At 37.6% G+C, this 21,871-nt stretch overlaps 1 protein-coding gene across 1 annotated transcript in view; it reads right to left on the reverse strand.

Annotated features, from left to right (window-relative positions):
- The window catches only part of LRP2 (LDL receptor related protein 2), a 119,858-nt gene that overhangs the window by 51,352 nt on the left and 46,635 nt on the right, over nt 1–21,871 (reverse strand). Inside the window, exons 15-31 of the mRNA XM_040069821.1 lie at nt 21,491–21,631; nt 20,373–20,576; nt 19,321–19,513; nt 18,064–18,189; nt 17,637–17,767; nt 16,759–16,896; nt 15,601–15,882; nt 14,798–15,037; nt 14,048–14,167; nt 13,577–13,693; nt 12,067–12,444; nt 10,933–11,181; nt 8,243–8,454; nt 7,598–7,782; nt 6,492–6,720; nt 5,210–5,387; nt 3,082–3,210 (exon numbers count right to left, since the gene is read on the reverse strand). Coding sequence (XP_039925755.1) covers nt 3,082–3,210; nt 5,210–5,387; nt 6,492–6,720; nt 7,598–7,782; nt 8,243–8,454; nt 10,933–11,181; nt 12,067–12,444; nt 13,577–13,693; nt 14,048–14,167; nt 14,798–15,037; nt 15,601–15,882; nt 16,759–16,896; nt 17,637–17,767; nt 18,064–18,189; nt 19,321–19,513; nt 20,373–20,576; nt 21,491–21,631 — 3,252 coding nt within the window. The remainder of the gene's footprint in view (nt 1–3,081; nt 3,211–5,209; nt 5,388–6,491; nt 6,721–7,597; nt 7,783–8,242; nt 8,455–10,932; nt 11,182–12,066; nt 12,445–13,576; nt 13,694–14,047; nt 14,168–14,797; nt 15,038–15,600; nt 15,883–16,758; nt 16,897–17,636; nt 17,768–18,063; nt 18,190–19,320; nt 19,514–20,372; nt 20,577–21,490; nt 21,632–21,871) is intronic.

Consider the following 21,871-nt stretch of genomic DNA (forward strand, 5'->3'; position numbering starts at 1 on the left):
TTGTACCCTTATGCTTAAATCTTATTAACAAAGGGCAACTCGTCAGGTGACCTGAGAAAATGCATCAGAGAGCTGCATGGTGAGAGTCAAAAACTGCATTTCTCATCTGCTAGGGACCAGGGGAAGAGAATCCCCTGAACACAGACACCCCTCTTCCTTGTGCTTTGGTCTCTGGAGAGCAAATTCATAGGCACAAGTCACCACTTAACAGGGAACTGGCCTGCTGTAGCAGTAACCCATTTCCTCTTTTATAATAGATCAAAGACTTGGTTGGTTGGTTCGGTTTTGATTTTATTTACTGGCTGCTTAATACATTTATATAAATTTTGCAGTAAAAATTTTGACAGAAAAACAACAAAACACAGCATCACTGCACTTCTCAAAAATTATTCTCCATGCATCTCTCTGGCTGCAAGAAGTATTTGTCAAATTTAACTTACTGCTTCAAGTTTTACACCTATGCAGATCTATAAAATCTGATTATTCCTCATTCTTATAATGGAAAATAGAGCAAATTTGCTGAGCTATAGAGATATAAAAAGCTGTGTAGCTTAATCAGATTGGCATTAATATAACTTCTGCAATTCCTAAACTTAATACAATTTACACAAAAAATTACAGTCCAAATAATATTAATGTATTGTTACATTAAATATGCACATGCGCCATGTTAATACAGTATTTTAATATGCACAAATTCCATAGTTTCCAAGCCAGCTTGCTACATTTCCATCTTTTATACCAAACTGAAATGTGGCTTAAAATAAAATAAGTCTAAAGGCAAGTTTTCTTCATCTTATATAAAGCTAAAAATGATGCAACCCTAGAATCAATGAAGTTGGTAGTAATTAATATGCAAACTAAGTAAGCAGAGACCAGCAATAACACTGTTTGTAGAGACACTGGGCAATCAAATGCATGCAGCTCAGTTTAATCTTTCTTCTCAAAGATTGTGCTGGCCTATTAAAGTAAACAGTGACAGCAGGGATAACAGTAAGTATTAGAAAAGAAATGATAAATGCCTATTTATGTGTGATCATCTAATCATCAAACAGCCAGGGTTGGAAGGGACCTTAAAGATCATCTAGTTCCAACCTTTCTGCCACTGGCAGGGACATTAATCATTAGCAATTATTAAAATACTTTACAATTAAAAGAGTCAGTATATTTTTTATAACACATTCTGGTGTACAGATCTTCAGCAAGAATTTTTTTTTTAATTACCCAAATCTATAGATATTTCCTACATACTGTGTTAACTGTATAAATTAAATCTAGATAGGAAAAGAAAAAAACAAACTAAACACCTATATCGTTTAAAAGAATTGTCCTGCACAGAAAGATATTGCTGTTTCTCTCTTACAGAACATTTATGTCAATAAAAGGGCCACAGTTGTACCTAAGCAGACAGAGACACAGGGAAATTTGCAACATGTGAAAAATAGAGATAAGAAATGTCAATAGCTCAAGTCAGTGGCAGAACAGGATCAAACTCTACATGTACATCTGCTTCCTCACTGGCACGTTCCGTTTCTTTCATCATGATCCCTCTATAAGCCTGCATATAATCAAACAAATGAAGATTTCTAAAAGAATCCCTCTTTTTTGTAATAGATTAAATAAATTCACACTTCATTTCAGATTACATAAATTGGTAATTCTCTTGCTGCTGACTAAGAAAAATGTGAATGCAATACAGCCCTTTAAAAAGCACATTGCTAAGTATCAAGCAGGAAAAGAACATTCTGGCCTTTGACATTTAGATAGTTTTAAAAGAAAAGAATCTTTTGACTGACAGATTTCTAGTGCTAGCTTATCCTAAAGATAATTCCAATTAAATTTCAGTGATCTGAATCTTCCTATATAGAGAGGCACCAAAGCACACTTAAAATCCATATAATTGATGGAAAAGTTAATCAATGCTTCACCTGACAAAAGCAATGCGGTCAAATTTCTAGTCACAAATTGCCTACCACTAATTTGAATTTTTCCAACTTCTTTTTAAATAAACTGGCTAAATGACTTTCACAAATCACTGAGATCTGTGGACTACCCAAAGAAAATTCAGTGGCACTTTTTGATATGCAGTTTTGTTTGCAAAGGTTAGTTCTGTTACAGCTGCATCAAATGGAATCACGTATAATTTTAGCCTGTGTTTCCAAGACCTGCTTTTGGCAAACTACTTTTTTACACTGGAGAGGTAAAAACCTGAAGACAAGAAATTTTGATCTGAATTTCAAAATGCGTTAGCTCAGATAGGCTGAATAGAGTGATAAGTAACAGGAAGAACATCTTGCTTGATTAGAGGAAACCAAAAGGTCACTAATTACTTCTTAGCAAAATACAGGCTGAGAAAGAATGTGACAGTCACTTCAAATATATATAAAACAAAACCTACAGTGCTAAAGGAGAACTACTTGTGCTACTTATTGTAAAGGATAAAAACAGCATCAGAAATGGGCATAAAATGGGGAAAGACTATTTTTGAACAGAAAATTAGGCTTCCAAATATCAAAATTGTGAGGTTCAGTGAATTTTAGGGGCAAGAACCCAGATTAATCTAAAACTGGAGCTTGACTGATGGAAAGCAATGTGTGATGCACAGTCAAGGGCAATAAAGAAACAAACTTCAGTGACCAAGGAAGTCCCTTCCAGTCCTGCATCCTGACATTCTTACAATTACAACCCCTGTTTCCAAGCTGAATACTTAAAATGAACACAAGAATCTGCCACAGTATGCTTTCATTTTTAACTGATATTAAGCTCCTTTAATATGTGTTCCAACACTCCAACATTCCATGTGGTGGGAAATTTTTAAGTACGGCTTCTTTAAAGTGCTTGTAAGAAAATTAATTTCACCCATTTTCCCCAAATGAAGAATCTGAATCTCTGATTCAGGTCTTTCTCAAAGCTGTCTCCAAACCTTTAGGCCAAGTATACTCCATGTGTCCTAAATGAACTCTGTCTGCAGTGGCCCAAACACGTCATGAGCAGCAGCACACAGCCGTATGTTTTTCTCCTGGGAGAGGGAGGGATTTGACTACATCAGGATTTTTTATCATCTCATTATTACTGCCCTACCTCTCATGCAGTTCCTGTTATCAGGAGAAAGGATCCATCCTGAAGGACAAGCACAGGAAAAAAAAAGTGGTCCAGATGAAGAAAGTAAGCAGAGGTGGCTACAGGGGGACGATGCACAGGAATTAATACCTGAAAATAAGAAAGGAACTATTAGCAACTATAACAATATAAGCAACTAGAGAGAACATTCTGTCTCATTACTACTGACAACATCAACCCAGAACTAAGACAGGTTCCACTCCTTTAAAATTAAAATAATGAAATTATTTCTAAGAATCACAAGCAGTACAATGTACTCATAACAGGATTCAATTTTCCATGGAAAACTAGTACATTATCACAGTGATCTTTGTAACTTCTATGCACCATAAAAAAATTTTAAAACTCCATTTCAAACTTTTCTGAACTGTATGGAGAAACCTGTGGGATCTGCAGTCCTTGATTATAATAAACCCTCTAGATGAGGGATTTAAATTATTTGCTGAAACTTCTTGGAGAAACTAAAGAGAAAATAGCTGCAATGTCCTGTTCAAAAATAGTGGGAATTCAATGCTGAATTTCTTAGATCATTTTGAAACTGTCAGTCTAAAGTTGTAAAATGTAAAAAAAAGACATTGAAGGCCTCTCCTGATTGCTATTATTACTATACACTAAAATTCAACCTAAATAACTTCCACAAACTTGCTGCTGAAGATTATTTAGAATGATTAATCTTCATAAGAGAACAAAAAATCAGATTTTGAGTACACCCTTAGCAATTGCAGTAGACTTTATTCTAAAAAGCTTTGAACTTACAGGAATTTATACAATTGTTACTAAAATATAAATTAACAAGAACTGAAAACAAATTAACATGACAATAAAATAATGGCATAAACTCAGAACTCAAACTGTAAGAAAACTGGCACGAGTATAAAGAATATAAACTCTGTTAAGTGTAAGATCTAATGATTTACAAAATAGAAGAGTGGATGACAGTTTTATTACTGCAACCAGAATTTCAATCAGCATGGAATAAATTCTTCATTTGTCAACATCAGTATGTTTTGCTCTTCTGCAAGTGCTCTATTCCCTCCTTTTTTGCCTAGACACATAAAGTGCCACATATAGTACAATAGAATAATTCAGAATGAAAAATTATAAAGTGTACTAAATACAATGAAGAAAAAGAAAAAAAAAAATCTCAAGGGACAGAAAGTCTTTTAAACCTTGGGTTGCAAAATAAAACCTCCCAAACCATAAATATGATGTATAAATTAATGCTATGCCCTGCTAACTGAACCATTTGCAGGGAGAATACATGGCTTTAGTTCTAAATATGTCCGAGGAAGGTTTTGTTCCAAAACAAATCCAGCACTGAAAGTACTAGTGCCTTACTGAGATGCAAGTCTCCACCTTCCCTGGCATGGGGGTGTATTTCAAGGAAAAAAAAGAAAAAAAAATTAATATCTATTAGCTGGAAAAACTCCATACACAAGAAATATAACTAAAGCTGAAAGATAATATTCATATCAACATGCTTCCCACTCTTCAAGTCATGCCATGGAATTTAAAAAAAAAAAAAAAAAAAAAAAGAGTCTGATATGAAAGATCCCTACCTAACAGAAATAATTTTGGGTTTTTTTACAGCCTTTCAGCTGCAAGAGATCACCTGCACAAGATCTCAGAGAGAATACTTAATGCAATGAAGGGGTCTATTTATCATTATTGTTTCACTGACTAAAGTAATGTAGAAGTACTTTCATAGAAGGTGGATGACAGTAATTTTTTCAAAAAGAATTATTACTGCACAAGAAATTGAATCTTGTATGGCACAGAGAGAATTTTTTTTAATTAAAATGCTTTCCAAAAATGCTTCAATTGTCTTGTAAAAAAATTCAGAACAAAGTGAAGAAAATGGCGCATACTACTTCCTTATTATTCTTTCTGGCTAGCCATCATCCTGAAATGCTGTCTCGGTGGTTACTTTCCCTAACACCAGACTGAACAGTTGCAAGTCAATAGTATGAATTATTTGCTTGTTTTAACCCAACCCATTTGCTGAAAAGACTGATTCTTGGTGTTCCAATGCATGCCACTACTTGCATGCTTATTTCTGCAATTATCAAAGTTGTTTTGATGAACTTACCATCAGGCTGCTTTACAGGATGGACTGCCACAAGACCCAAAGGCTGGTGAATATTATAAATCATAACTGTCTGGTTTCCTCCATGCCATTTATTGGCCCGAATTACTCGATTAGTATAGCGGTCACTCCAGTACACAAAATCTTCAAAGACAGTTAGACCATGTGGATGCTGCAATATCTAAAAAGGCAAGGTTGATTACCAATTTACTTCTGGAGATTTGCATATGTAAAGCTCGCAATGAAGTAATAACAGAGGTGAGGATAATTTCAAAATAAATAAATAATGAAGCAACTGTGTCTCAAATGACTTTTTCAGAAAAAAAAAAAAAGAAATATCATCTATTGTCTAAAAATAATACACTAATAATGAGGAAAATATATTTTTTAAAAAATAGAATGCTACATAGACCCTGTGAAATTAAGAGAATTGGAAACTAAAAAGCAGAACCCACAGATAAAGAGCCAACTGTGTATTTTCAAAAGTGCAAGATGAAATGTCTAGTAAGAATTACAGACCTGACAAGTACCTGCATACCTGACAGGCTCCCCCAAAATTTACCAGAGGATCCAAGAAGGTAGTTTATCTAGATTTCAGACAACCAGGAATGGAGAGATTGCCTTGGCTCCTATTCCATACTAATTGTCTCTCCAGCCAAAAGAAAAGCCCCAAGTGTCAATTACTGAAAACATTCACCTAGTTATCGATACCAGTTTCTGTGTACCAGCTGAACATCTGCACTATTGTGCAGGTAAAAAGACAGTGCTACAAGCTGCCAGCAGCACTTCAGACAGCCAGCAACCGCTTCAGTAGCTCTGGGAGATAGACTGTAAGAGGGATGGTCTTGATGGAGCTGCTGCACACAGCAAGTAGTAGCACAAAACCTTTCACTGCTGTCAAGAATAGTAGCAATAATCACTCAAAAAAGACCAGGAAAAGTTTCTCCAGGATTTTTGTACTATAGTTGCCTGAGGGAAATGCACCACCTAGTAGCAGCACTGTCAGATGTCACCTTCAGATTTCATACATGCAGACAGAACAGACGAGAATGATCTAAAGCATTAAGTCTACATGCAGCCCCAGACTGCTGAAGATCTCTTGGGAAACGGAACAGGATATGCAGTTTCTCTTTTTCCAGCAGCAGGAGGCAGATAAAATACTGCACATCTGCTTCACTCAAGTATTTTGAAGAAAAATACACCCAAATATATGACAATGATAATATATTCTTAAGTACTATCAGCAGGGACATGGGAAAACAACATTTCCTTATTAATGTCTTACCAGATCACTTGCAACCACCTGTCGTCTGTTGTTTCCATTGTAATCACAGAAATCTATATAATCAAGATAAGCATCAGCAAAATAGAGAAGTTTATTTGGATAATCAATGGAAAGTCCATTGGGCCAGTAGATTTTATTATTAATAATCACTGAGCGCATTTTCCCATCCATGCTGGCTTTTTCAATTCGAGGATTTTGGCCCCAGTCTGTCCAGAACATTACATGAGCACTGAAAAAAGTAACTCATGGTTAGCAATCTGGGAAAAAACCTAGCTGCTTATTGAGAAACATTACATAAAGAGTCATTGGCCAAAAAAATAGAAGTAATCTTTCTAAGAACAGTCCTACACAATGATACGGAAATAATTTATTTTGGCAACATGCTTACATAAGATATTACAGTAATTCCTGTTACAAAAATTATTATGATACTTCTACTGTTGTTTCTATTTGTCAATAATAGCAGCATATAGAAACTACTGGTGTCACTGGTTTTTAATGCTGATTATCATATCATTCTCCAGTTGCTATATAATAATTTCACACAGGCTTATACTCTAACAGCTATGCATTGATAATGTTAACAGCACTGAAACTGGCAGTAAACAGAGTTCAAGACATTGAAGACCTCAAAAAAAGAGTAAAATTTTGTACATGAACAGTTCAAATCATCACATTAAGTCTATACCACTTGCTGTCTGAAATGGGAAGGTGCTTTTGTGATAACAATACGATCTTAGATGATTACTTTAGACTTGGGGCTATGAAGGTAGGCATATGACATTAAATCAGATATAAGTTTGTGTTATACCACCAACTGAAGTGATACATCATAATTTTGAATTAATACTTCTTAACCAGGAAGAAAATGTGAAAAAACCTTTTACAGGTAAAAAGACATCTTGTTACACTGAAAGAGAGCAACATATCACCAGTAATTACATCATTACTTGAAATATTAATCAGCTCTGCAAACACACTGAATTATTTTAAGTTGTTGCTTCCACTTTTCATTTACAATTCCAATACAAATTGGGCATGTCTGAAATTTTAATAGTTACATCATAAAATAAGCATCTTTATAAAAAAAAATTGAAAATTCTTACTCAGTTCTGGGATCTAACACTAGACCTCTCGGGTTTGTTATATTTTCACTGATCAGCACAGTCCTGTGGCTCCCATCCATTTTGGAGACTTCAATTGTTTCCAGAACAAAGTCTGTCCAGTAAAGGTTACGACCCACCCAATCTACCGCTATACTTTCCGTCACAGTGACACCACTGTCGAACACCTGTTTAATAACAAAGTAGCAAGTGGGAGGGAGGGAGGAAAAAAAGGATTATATTAAATTTTACCCTTTGCATTTCTATAGATATGGAAAATAATGAACCAAGTTTTCAGTAGTTTCTAGGTCTATTATGCAGAATGAATCACATTGTACATATTCAAAATGATGGCAAAGCATAAACCCAAACATTCCTACTAACTTCAGCAGGTCTACTGAAGAAGTTATAAATTAGTAATCGAAAAAACAGCTTACATTTTGATGTTTAAAAAAGGGCTTCTTGAAAGCATTCAGTTTCCTTTTTCAAACAGCAATGTGAAATGTTAGCTTAGCATCTACAAAGTTATCAGTCTCTGTTATCTCCCTTCTTACTATATTTGGGTTTCTCTCTTCCCCTTTGTTAACTGAAGATACAGTGTCTTTTTCTCTCCATAAGAGACAAGAAAACTTACTCGGCAAAACTTACTATTTTTCGGTCAGTCCCATTTTGATAAGCACTCCAAATTTTATCCTGTGTTGTATCAGACCAAAAGATACGATCTGTGATTGAATCAAAATCAATAGCCACAATATTTGTCCCATCCCGAACCAGAGAATAAATACTGTGTGACTGAGAAGTGATGTTATCCACAACGATTTGGTTACGACTTGCCACCAGCAAAAGAAAATTCCCCGATTCTGTCAAAGGAATAGAAATTAAAATAAACCAATGAGCTATTCAACAGTAACTGGGAGAAAAAGAAACACTGAGTAATTTAACACGACTTTATAGCATCAAAACTAGTATCTAGATATCCATATTGAAAGGAAAAATTCAAATCAGTTCTCAGGCCAAGATACAGTATCAGATCCAGTCTGTCCATCCTGACTTTTAAATCTGCCTTGGCTTTTCTCCGTAACTCTTTCTACAGACTTCCCTTCCAGGCTCCTATCTGGACCTTAGGTCCTATTCCCCATTGTCTAACCAGTTTGCTGCTGACATCCAACACTCATTCCTCCGTAAACCACTTTCATGTCCCATTCCTGACACAACTTCCGAAGTTTTTGGTACCTCCAATTAATCTACTCAGCTAGTCACCCCCCTTTGTAACCCACCTTCTCTTTTTTTAGACCATGTGGAATCAAGGGAGAAGAAAGAGATTACAGGAAAGCCATAGATTGCCACACATAAGATGCTCAAAAACAACTGCATAGTAGCAACCATAACAACGGCAAAGTAAAAGAAACTCCCTATTAGTAATGGCCAAGCTTATGTGCAGGGAAAATAAAAGTGTCTTCCACAACCTGACCATATCCCTAAACCAGGGATATGGTAGAGACAAATTCCACTGGGTATATGGCTCCTCTACCCTGTCAGCGTACTACGTAAGAGACAGAGAACAACTGGCATCTAGGCTCCATCAGTGATGTTTGCTCCTTACAAACGAGCAAAGTATAGCATATGCACCAGCTAAGTCTTATGAAAGGCTGGGATTTAAATACGTTGTGAGCATTGACCTTTTATGAACAGTTAATTTTGGTCTATGGCTTACAAGTCTCTGACATTGTTTTTCTTCAAAACATTATTTTTGACCACTGCAGGCTAAAAATAGCAGTGTTCATTTAAATATATTATGTCATTGAAATATTAGTTTCTAATTAACCCCTCAGCTGACAGTTTTAATTCTCAAGAACATCTGCCATGAACAGCTATAAGTGGCTGTTTACATCAGCTCTTTTAAAAGAGAACAATGTCACAATGGGGGTTAGGATCTTTCCTTTTGTTGCTTTCTCTCAGGAAATTTTATCCCATTTGTTGCTAAGAGACAATAACAACTGGTACTTAAGAGAGACAAATTATATAGCCAAGGAAAAGGGGGATGAGTGCAGCTGGCTGAGGGGCATTCTCTTGGGAAGGGCAGCAGTGCCACGAGATTTTGGCTGGGGGGTGAGGGGCTGGGCTTGGCTCCTGCTGTCCGCATAGAAGGAGGACAGGTCGGTGGAGCTGTTGCCACTGCAGCCACCCAGCCCTGTACTGCTTCTTCCATACTGTGGTGTAAGAGCCGCTATTGAACTGGGACCTTATTAACACCTCACCTCACTAGAAAGGACCCGCACCATCTACCTGAGTGCCTCAGGGGAAAACCTGGGACACCGAGCCCCCTCCAAAAGAGCCTCTCCGGGCCATGTTCTGGAGCCAGGTCACCACCGCCCAGCCCCGCCATTTTTCTGTCACTGCTCTGGGTTTTTCGCAATACTCAATCCCATACCCCTGCCTACCAGAAACCCCCACAGCTCCTGCTACAGCTGCAGCATTGCTGACACATTTCGATACATTTCATTTGCTACTCTGGGGTCTGCTGTCTCTGCCATCGCAGCCGCCGCTCCGCAGTTCCTGCTGCAGCCCATTTCGCCATCCAGCCCGCCCGCCATTACCCTGTGAGGGGGCCGCTCCCGCCACAGTGCCCCCTGCAGGCGCAAGGGAATCACCGCACCGGCCCTGCCCGGCCGGGAGCCAGCAGCGCCCCCTGCAGGCGCAATGGAATCACCGCACCGGCCCTGCCTGGCCGGGAGCCAGCAGCGCCCCCTGCAGGCGCAAGGGAATCACCGCACCGGCCCTGCCCAGCCGGGAGCCAGCAGCGCCCCCTGCAGGCGCAAGGGAATCACCGCACTCGCCCTGCCCGGCCGGGAGCCAGCAGCGCCCCCTGCAGGCGCAAGGGAATCACCGCACTGGCCCTGCCCGGCCGGGAGCCAGCAGCGCCCCCTGCAGGCGCAAGGGAATCACCGCAGCGGCCCTGCCCGGCCGGGAGCCAGCAGCGCCCCCTGCCGGCTGGGACTGTCACTGCACCAAAGGGGAAGCGCCTGCAGCCCTGAGAAGGCGGGCACTGCGTTTCTGGTTTGCTTTGCTGCTGCTGCCATGGTTGTTGTTTGTCTTGTTATATGTATACATACGTGTATATATATTAATAAAGAACTATCATTCCTTTTCCCATATCTTTGCCTGAAAGCCCCTTAATTTCAAAGGTATAATAATTCAGAGGAAAGGGGGTCATATTTTCCATTCCAAGGGAGGTTCCCACCTTCCTTAGCAGACACCTGTCTTTCAAACTGAGACACAAAGCTGGACAGTTTTCTGACACTGCTGTCATTCTTTAGATTGACATCAATGTTTCTCACCTGCTGCTTTACAAGTCCTCCCATTGGCTTCTAGAATGTATCCTTCATCACAATAACACCTAAAAGACCCTCTCTCATTGTAACAGTGCTGACTACAAAAGCCTGGAGGGTCACATTCATTAATATCTTCACAGGTCTTGTAGTCATTCGCAAGTTGGTATCCAATAGGACAGGTACACTGAGCTCCAAAAGGTCCTTGAATACACTCATGAGTGCAGCCAGCATTATTGTCAGAGCAGCTTTCCTGATCTGAAGTTGGGTTGAGGAAAGAGATAAGCAAATAGTCAACAAAGGCTTCCTGTGATAAATTTAAGTCTTTACAATTGCATTATTATCCTAAGATTGCTGCTAAAAAGACTGCAGAATCATCAGTTATGCAGTGGGAGAATGGGGTATGATCCTTATGCAAAATACAACATACACAGCGCACATAAAGGCAGGTAACAACATCGCATGTACTGAATCCCATCAAATGAATGCCAAACAGAAGGCTAAGTACATACAACAACTTTTTCAAAAATAGCCAGAAATACATGAAAATTTACTTTACCACTCCAAACCTAAAGCTGTATAAATAATAATTTAAAATAGTTTATAATCATACCTGGCTGGGGTTCATCTGAGAATGTGCATTGATTAAAGAGAAGAAGGAAGAAAGAAGGAAAGAAAAAGATTATATTTAAATCAATTCATAATCAACATAAATACAAATTGTGGCTACATATAAACTTCTTGATTTTAATGATTTTAATGATCATGATTCTTGAAGTTAAAAATTTAAAAGAGAATATTAAGGACTGAATCACATTTCATCTGAATTTAAAGCATACTATGCTTTAGTGAATGTGTTCAGGAACACAAAGTTCATTCCCATGTAGTTATATAAAAATCTAAAGTCAGTGGAAGTCACACTGGAATTCAGAGCACATTTGAACCTAGCAAATTAATTCCTTGGTCATCATTGTAGTCTCTTCGCACTGAAAGCAAGTTCCACTTAGAAATTTGAGCTCAAATTACACTGTGCTCATATTTCTGCTAGAAACATTATGACATTAAATAAAGCATGCTGAATATTCCATTTCTTTCTGAAGACATAACACACGGTCTATAGTAGATGCTTGAACAGTAACTTACTGCACAATGGGGATTCATCAGCTCCATTAGGACAATCAGCAGAATTATCACACACTTTGCTGAGATTCACACAGATACTGTGACCTGGACACTGCCACTGCCAGCTGGGGCACCGGAAAGGTTGAGTTGGACAATCTCTCTCATCACTCATATCCCTGCAGTCGTTATCACCATCACAGATCCATGCTCGATACACACAATTGCCATTATCACAGCGGAAAAGCGATGGAGGACACGTTCTGGCAGGACATCTATGATGTTCATCTGAGCCATCTGCACAATCAAGATGGCCATCACATTCCCAGTTATCAGGAACACAACTGCCATCTGACTGACACTGGAATTCATTCTGGTGGCACATCCCTGGTGGTCTTGTAGCTAGAACAGTGACATTCAGCAGTTCAGAAGTTGTTTCAATTTTAGACAGAGAAGCAAAACCACTATGTTCAGTTCATCTCTTACAGTGCTATTAAGAACTGTATTTCTCTTGGATCAGGCCATAGAATCCCAGTCAGTCAATCTACTTGACATTTCAAAATCAGATCAACTTAATCCTACTTTACATTGTGGTCAACAAGGCATTCAACTACTGTTATACTTTGAGCAAGCACATATTTACACCTATGTACCTGTCCAAAGGTACAAAACATCAGTTTTTCTTTCACCACCCTGTGTTGTAACACTTTAAGTAATTCAAGTGTAAAAAATTACTCAAAAAAAAGTTTCATTCTAACTCTCATGAATACCAGGTTTTTCAGATTAATAGATCTAATTTTACTTTAAAATCATAGGACTAAAAAGCCAAGTAAAACAAAATTTTACAGCCAAAAGGAATGCAAACTCTCCTCCCTACTTGGACCATCTGCTCTTGCCAGCACAATCGACTTAGTCTATTCCAAGATGATTAGAGGAATGAAGCACCTCTCCTACAAGAAAAGACTAAAAGAATTGAAATTGTTCAGCCTAGAAAACAGTAAGCTTAGGGGTAACCCTTTCTTATAGGGTTGGCCTTTCTTATATGCTCCCTTCAGGTACTGAAAGACGGGGAGAAAATTTTTACAAGGGCACGTAGTTACAGGACAAAGAGGAATGGCTTCAAACTGAAAGAAAACAGACTTAGGAATAAATTCTTTACTGTGAGGAAGGTGAGGCACTGGAACAGGTTTTCCAGAGAAGTTCTGGATGCCATATCCTTGGAAGTGTTCAAGACCAGGTGAGATGGGCCTTTGAGCAACCTGGTCTAGTGAAAGGTGTCCCTGCCCATGGCAGGGGAGTTGAAATTAGATGATCTTTAAGGTTCCTTCCAACCCAAGCTACTCTATGATTCTATGATATTCTTGCGCTGGAACCTGTGTTTGAAATTCCTGCTCAGGAAAATGATGTAAAGACAAGTTTCCCTGGAAAGAATATTAAGATTTCAAGGACAATATTTGACATAGAAGATTAAAAAAAAATTTCTAGAAGCACCACTTAATAACTGAAGTCTTTCTTTCAGCATCAATGTACTTACGGCAATCAGCCTCATCTGAATGATCGTTACAGTCAAAAACACCATCACACTGGTAGTAGGTGCTGATACACTGGTCTCCACTTCGACATTTAAACTCTGTAGCACTGCAGTTATATACTACAAAATTTAAAAATATTGAATGTTATTTATTTATTTTACAGTGCTACATTGCATCAGATTTACCCTACAGGTGCCTGAGTCTGATATGGTATCAATTCCACTGAAGACCATAATTTCCCTGAGACACAGAAAATGCAGTAATTTTGTAATTCACAGAAAAGAGAGGAAACAGGTTTCAGCCCTCCACAACCAGCCCAGAGATCAGAAGCATCACACACAGGGTTAATTCATGGATAGGTTTATCATGCATGCTGCTGTCTTGGAGCTGGTAATGTGAGGCCACCAAAGACTCCTTTGGGGCAAGTGTGAGGAAACAATAAAGAGGCATTCAACAAAGTAAGTTACACTTACTGCAGTCATGCTCATCAGCACCATCTATACAATCTTTGTCTCCATCGCAGACATAGAAGGGGTCAATACAGCGATGGTCTGGACACTGGAATTGCCCAGGTTCACAAGTACCTGCAAAAGCTATTAAGAATAACAATAAATGCTAAAGTCTTTCTTTCCTCTCTTCTGAAATCAGCATACTGCCGAGAAAGTAGGAAAACATTATCCCTAATTTGCAGCTTATAATGCAGCAACTAGCAATCATATAAATTACAAGCACTAATAAATTAATATTAGGTAATTTTTCATTTATATGTAGGCTTGGGCTTGTGGAAAAATACCCAAAAGATTCCATGTAGTGATAAACAATTCAAAAGAAAGTATATGAAAAAGCTACTATCTTAATTCTGGTAAGAAATTCCAGCCCAGGTTAGCAGACTACACCATTAGCGATCACTGAGACTACTCATGAAGAAGGTGTTTGGGACATCTCAGCTTTAACTGCTTTTTGCTAATTACAGTGGATGACATTATGCAGCACCATGATTACATTACATTTCCCCCCTTTTTTCTTTTTTTTAATTCTTTTTCTGCACTCCACTTTGCCCTGGAACTTCAAATTAGACAAGTTTTCCACATCTTAAGGACTACAAAATATCATTCTTAGATACAAGCCCCTTTTTCCCTATTTCATTTATCAGCCTTATACCAACAGATCTATGTAGATATGCGTAGCTGACTATAAAAACAACAGATAGTCATGACACTCACTGCAGTTTTTTTCATCTGAGCCATCACCACAGTCATTATCAGTATCACATAGCCAGATTCTTGGAATACATCTTCTATTATCACAGGTGAACTGGGTTGCAGGGCATGAAGAGGGGCCTTGTGTAGGACAATGCAATTCATCGCTGCCATCAAAACAGTCATTATGTTTATCACAATGCCAGTGGCCCGGAATACACTGTCCACTGGCACAGGTAAAAGCTGAAGAAGCACAAGTATTGTCTGGGGGGGAAAACAAAACAAAACAAAACAAAACAAAACAAAACAAAACAAAAACACACACAAAAAAGTCTTTATAAAGGTCTCAAAAATTTGCCTTTCCTGCAGCAGTTATCAGTACATTAATTACCCTTACAAAATGCCTAAAATAGACATCAAATTATAAAGTGCACATTGCTTAGAATTAAAATGTCTGCTATGCAACACATTGCAGAACTGAACAGAATACTTACAAACTTTTTTTAAACTGCAGGAAGCAATAAAAAAATTAAACAGTTAAGCACTCCACAGAAATCTAAGGAACAAGAAAAGTAACTTCTTCTAGCAACCATTTCCTTTATACTTTTCCCCAACAGATATTCTAGTTATTCTAAAATGGCCCATTAGTAAGAAACAGTTTATACCTCAGTCATACTAGTTAGTCCTATGCATTAGGGAGCACATTTTACTACTGTGTCCTGTTCTTTTGTTCATGATTTAAAAGAATTAACTTTTATGACATATCTGCTGCTGAAGAAGCATCTGCAGACAAGGAACACTAACTGTAGATTACAGGGATTACTTACTTAAAGAACCACAGTTTTGTTCATCACTGTTATCATGGCAATCATCGACACCATCACACTGATAGTATCGAGGCACACATCTTCCATTACCACAGGAAAATGAGTAAGAGCCACACTGCAAAGTGGGTGGCTCATTGGATGGATCTTCAACACATGTCAGTTGATTTGGAGCCAGCTTCATGCCATAAGGACACCCACAAACTCTCTGGAAGTTTGGTACGGGGAAGCAGAAATGGCTGCAGTCTCCATTGGGATTTGTTCCTCTATTACAGTAGTTAGACCCTTAAAAAGTGATAGAGAAGATCAATGTACACACTACAGATAACATCTCGGGAACTATTAAAAGTGCATAACTGTAAAACAAAAGTGCTGTAGTAAGTCCTGGTTTTGCAGACACTGAAAAACACGGACAAGTTCATCGACAGCAATAGTAGCAGTAACACGAAAGAAGTGTTGCATTCCATATACTCTTCCTTGACACAAATGTTGAAGTCGAAAACGTACTATTAAATTTCACCCAATTTTCTGACAATTTTCAGCAACTGTCTGGAAATAAGTATACTACCAAAAATGAGAACCTCTGTCTGACCAAGGCTGTGAGACCAAATAAAATCTTTGGATTGTAGTCAGTGAGCCTTAGGTTTAATCACATGTTTTATGAGTGCATTGGCTGTTTCACAAAATTAACTACAATACCAAATGGCTTAGATCACAGAATTGCATAGCATTTAAGAGAATAAGAAAATAAGATAAAATGAGTGATTTTTACATAGTAATTATTTGAAGAACAGTAATTTGATTTATAAACATTTACCCAATTCCTCAAAATAAATAATTTCATTTAACTAAGACTTCTACCAGAAAAGGAGAAATATGAAGTTGTAGTTGATGATACAATTACACAAAACACAATGGAATCCTAATTTCATTTTGGTTGGTTGTTAAGTACAGTAACAGAAGGGGTAGTGGGAAATTGCATCCAGTCACAAAGCAGTTAAATATACAACGTGTGATTACAAGTGCCTGTGCTGCCTCCCTTGCACATCAGTTATGATTCAGCAAAGCCATTTATAGAATTGAAACTGGAAATTTGCTTCCTGACATTTTGTCTCTTATTCCCTATTTTACATCCTCCCTCTGTACTAGAAAGTGGCTCACCTATTTGGGAATGAGCATCGTATGCTTTAACGTGCATAATGTTACTAATGCCCCTCCTAATAACAGTCATTTCTCCTCCGTCAGACTTCCTCACTCGAACTATTCCACCAAGCCTCCAATCAGTGAAATAGGCATAACCTGTTTCGAAAAATATTTAACATATTATATAGAAATATCACATAAAATATCAGGCATCATCAAAAAACCCTAGAAGACTTTTCATAAAAATTTAACCTTTTTTCATGATTGTTTCATGAAAAAGACAAAAGGACTTTCACCACTTATAATGCTGTCAAACTGAGCCTTCAGTCACAGACAGACATAACTTAGGAAAAGCCTTCTCAAATTTTACTGAAATTGACATATAACAAACCCAACTAGAATTTCAAATTCCTAGGCATTTTTAAGTCATTCATTATGACTACTTCACAGAAAATTTTAGAGCATTTTTTAAGATATTTTTATACGCTATCAAAAAGCATCATATACTGATATCTTTCTTCAGACACAACATAAATCCAGTAACTAACTTTACATATAATTATTAAAAATCCTGAAATGTTGACCATTCCTGGAGTGGTGATTCACTTTGTCTGTTCAGCATGAATAACTCACTTTGGAAGCTGTAATTAGTACAGCATATCTGACTTGTTGCACTACATTGAATTACCTGACCTAAAATTACTCAAAAACAAATACACATAAAACCAGTTCTAAAAACAAGCAAGAAGTACTAAATACATATTTTTAGTAGAAACTTTCAAGAGTGCTTTATTGGGAAAACCAGTATTACAAAATCTCTCACAGACTCACAGATCACCATATGAGAAGAAAAATCTGTGATAATAGTAGATTATATGTTTCAATGCCAGACTTACCTCCAAAAATAGTAAGGCCAAACGGGTGAGTCATCTGAGTAATGTGTTCAAGAGTCCGTCGGTCCAGCCCATCAAAGGTGCTGTGCTCAATTTTATCAAAAAAAGCATCCACCCAGTACAGTCTCAGAGAACTAGAAATAATGAAAATGTCATATCTTTTTAAGTGACATTATGTCCATTAGGAAGCACTAGCATTTTCTTAAATAATAATCTTAAATCTACAGAAAGCTATTGGGGTGTGTAGGGAGGGATTCTGAGAAAACCCAACATTTTAAGGCTTTTCAACCAATTGAAAGATAAGGTCTTCAAGAAAAGAGTGCCTATGCATGCAATCTGACATAATTCCTTTATTTTTAATCCCTAACAGTTTAAAGGAAGAAACACGTTTGCTCAAAAAAAGGTTCTCCATCTTCTGTGTTGACCTTACCTCCAGTCAATGGCAAGGCCATTAGGCCAGCCTAGTGTTGTATTGACAATTGGCAAGGCATGGGATCCATCACTCCAGGCCCTCATGATTTTTGCTGGACGGAACCAATCTGTCCAGAATATATACCTGAAAGGACACGTGTCAGAAGACACAAAAACTAAATTATATAACGTGATTAAACAGAGAAAACATTTGAAACAGCATTAACATTTTTCTTTGTTTCACATCTCTCACATAACTTAAAAAAATACCATTTCATGTTGTCCCTTTCCTCAATTGGCGGCGCTACTGACAATTAATATTTATCCTGTATACAACTATGAGACTCTTTGGAAGTATTTTGGCCCTTTAGATATAAAATATCCGCAACTTGGTTAAAATTGTTATCGTGTAATTACCGTCAGAGAAAGAAATCAATCAAAAATACATCTTCCAGCATGAATACTACAAAGAATTTTCTCCTGATCCATTTGACTTTTGCTTAGAGTCAAAGAGTTGAAGTTAGTGTGAAGTAATTTTATAAAGCAGCAAACAAAAAAATGTTGGGATATCCAAGGATCCAGGTTCAAAATTACTCTTATGAGATTACTTTCAAAATAGTGTCTTTGGTTACTCATGAAAAACTGGTATCTAAGAATCAAGAAATTCAGCAGAATGACAAAACCAAACTATGCTGTGAAAGAAACACTGTCTTGGCATTGGCAAAGAACACAGAGCATGGAATTTGAAAGTAAGTATTTCCATCAAAGAAAAGCAGGGTTTTATTTAGTGTATATGGAGTCACATATTGTAAGGTCTATATCAGATACAGACAGTAACATCCAATATGGTTCAAATAAAGAATTTCAGAGAGATAAAACTACAGAACCAATCTTAGCAGTCTGACAATTGAAAGTATATTAAAAACAATTCAGCAAACTTCATCTTTCAATTATGAGAAATAGCTTTCTGAGTGATACAAAGAAACCAAGTTCTTTTGCCTTTTTATCAATGAACAGGAGTAAAAGGAAAAAAACATGGTGCTTCTAAAGAGAGTTCTTTTGATTGCTTCTGTCATGTGGACTCTCTCTCACTGTGCCCTTTCCTCTGGGTGCTGAATCCTAGGCTGGAATAAAACAAACAAAATAAGGACAAGACAACTGAAGAGAGATGGTAATCTGAAAAGAACAATAATCCAGAAGCAGATGTAAGTCTCATCTCACCAGTTCTGTTTAAACCATAAATTTGTACATACAGTTTAAAACGGGAAAAACTTACCCAATAACAGGATGAACCACTATTGAGCGAGGATTATTTAAATTCTGAACAATAGCTCTCCTGGATTTATCTGCCAGCCTCATCACACTAATGCTCCTGTATCGAGGATCTGTCCAGTAGAGGTTCTTTGAGATCCAGTCAAAAGCCAAATCTTCAACACTTTCCACTCTATTAGCAGTCAAGATCTCTCTTCCTAGAATTTATAACACACATAATGATTGCAAATGTTTAGGAACAGGGAAAATAACATGAGTGCAGTATTCTATTGACAAAACTTGTGGCTCCCCTTGGTAAAGTGCTACATCTGTGCTACTTAATATAAAGACCAATAACCAAGGGGAGGAAGGGGTGCCCTTTGATCTAGACAAAGAAGGTTCAGGAGCACAACTGCCAAAGAGGGGAAATAAAGACTAGCCAAAGGTCAGAGAAAAATGTGTCACTAAGTTTACACTGAGGGTTTTACAGATGGAGGTCAGTAAGGTCAGTGCAGTAATGACATCTTGCACAACAGCCAGATTTTACTGACTCTTTGCCTAGTAATGGTCAGCTGCAGTCTACCATTAACCTGATCCAAGGCAGCAAGAAGGCAGTACAGAAGACTATATGCTGACATTTGGTCATCATTCTAAATTGAAGAGAAACATTCTTCACACTAGCATAAATACGATTTCCAAAAATCTCACTAAGTTAATCTTCTTTTTCTGTATTACAGTACCATAGCAAACATCCTGCTCTCCAGATAGGGAAATTAAAATAGAACAGTTTCATACTACTGAAAGGCATACTTGTCTGCATAAACAGACTGGTGAGGGCAAATATTTGTGAGAAGTACTACAAATAGTTTGCTCCCAAATACATTCAGCAAGCTTGTCAAACATGGGAATTCAGCAAGCTTAATATGAGTTGTACAAACATTTTTGAGAAACATTCTCCAGGTTACTGGAGTCACAGTGATATTATGTCACAATGTGGCTTTCACAATTTTTTTAGAAAAATACGTATTACAGTCTCCTTACCATAATTACTCTACAATTCCCAAGCATGATTCTCACCTGAACCATCAGTTTTCTGTTTATAGATCATGTCTTTACTTGTGTCTGAAAAAAAAATCGTGTCATCCTGAGCACAGAAGTCAATTCCGACAAAGTAGGAAGGGCTCCCTGTTACTGGTATGATCACATCTTCCTGGGTGGAGAGATTGAATGGGATTCCCCGCACTGCCATCTGGGATGAAAACAGCAGAAACTGCTGCACAGCTGTGAAAGGAAAAATCAATCAAAGACTTCACCTACTCACAAGGGGAGACACCCGGGCATTAAGAAAAGATTTGTTTTATTTTGACAACACTAATAGCCTGGAAGTAGAAAAAAGAAGAATGAGAAAATAGGGACTTAAATACTGACAAGACCTAAAAAAGGAAGAAGAAAACCAAAACCCAATCCAGCATATTAGGCGATATGGTCGAGAATTCCTCTTTCATTGTTACTGTGGTCCTAACACATTTTTAAAGTAAACATTATAGCTGTGGAAATCACCTTCTGTACTCTTCTCTTTATAATCATCTATAAAAAAATAATGCACAGGCTTTGGGGAGCCATCATAAACTAGACAATACCTGAGCTAGCCAGATAAATGAATGGCCAACTATTAAAATTATAGACAACATATAAGACATCCTTGGTCAGTAGACAATCATAGTAAAGGTGCATCAGTAACAATTCTGCACTCAAATAGGAAGCAGAAGATTGCTGATGGAAACACACAGCTCGAAAACGGAATCTCTTATTGTTGCCATGTGCTCAAACGAAGAATACCAACCTAATCTGCACACTACTGCACAGGAAAGCAGGTTTATATGTTCAAAACAATGCAAAATCTCCATATTAGCAAGCATCTATACTTGATTCCAGGATTAAGAGCTCAATTATACAGTTGTCTATGCATATTCCATATTTAACTCAAAATTCTCATTAAAGAAGGGTGAGTTTAAGTTGTGGCTTGAAATGAACATCAACAGAAATTACTAACTTTAAAGCTGTCAAAAAAGAGTTGTGGTGAAAAAATTCTCAGTCTATTGAAGCTACTGAAGAGAGGAAAGATATTCTAGAAACAGCTCTAGAGCTAATGGAGAAGCATTACTTCCAACAACTGTAATTTAGTATTTTCTTACCAACACAATGTCTTCCATCCACGTGTAGATCAAAGCCCAGGATACACCTACAGCGATAACCTAGGCCATCATTATCTGTTTTGTGGCTGAGAACACAGATCTGTTCACATCCCCCATTATTACTTCCACAAGGATTTCTTACTGGAAAATAATACAGATAGAATTATAACTTCCTCTGTTAACTGAATGGCATCATTATCTTGATTTTTCAGGATTTTCTTCAACATCCACAACAAATCATGCAGATTAAGTGAGAGTTACATCACATGGTAAACATACCCCACCAGTTCTACAGTGGAATGCACCAAAATCACATCGGAGGTAACCATCATTAAGGAATTCAGCTCATAGAGAGACATTCAGAACACAGCATTAAGGCCA

This window comes from Hirundo rustica, chromosome 7 (genome assembly GCF_015227805.2).
Source record: "Hirundo rustica isolate bHirRus1 chromosome 7, bHirRus1.pri.v3, whole genome shotgun sequence".
Classification (NCBI taxonomy): Eukaryota; Metazoa; Chordata; class Aves; order Passeriformes; family Hirundinidae; genus Hirundo; species Hirundo rustica.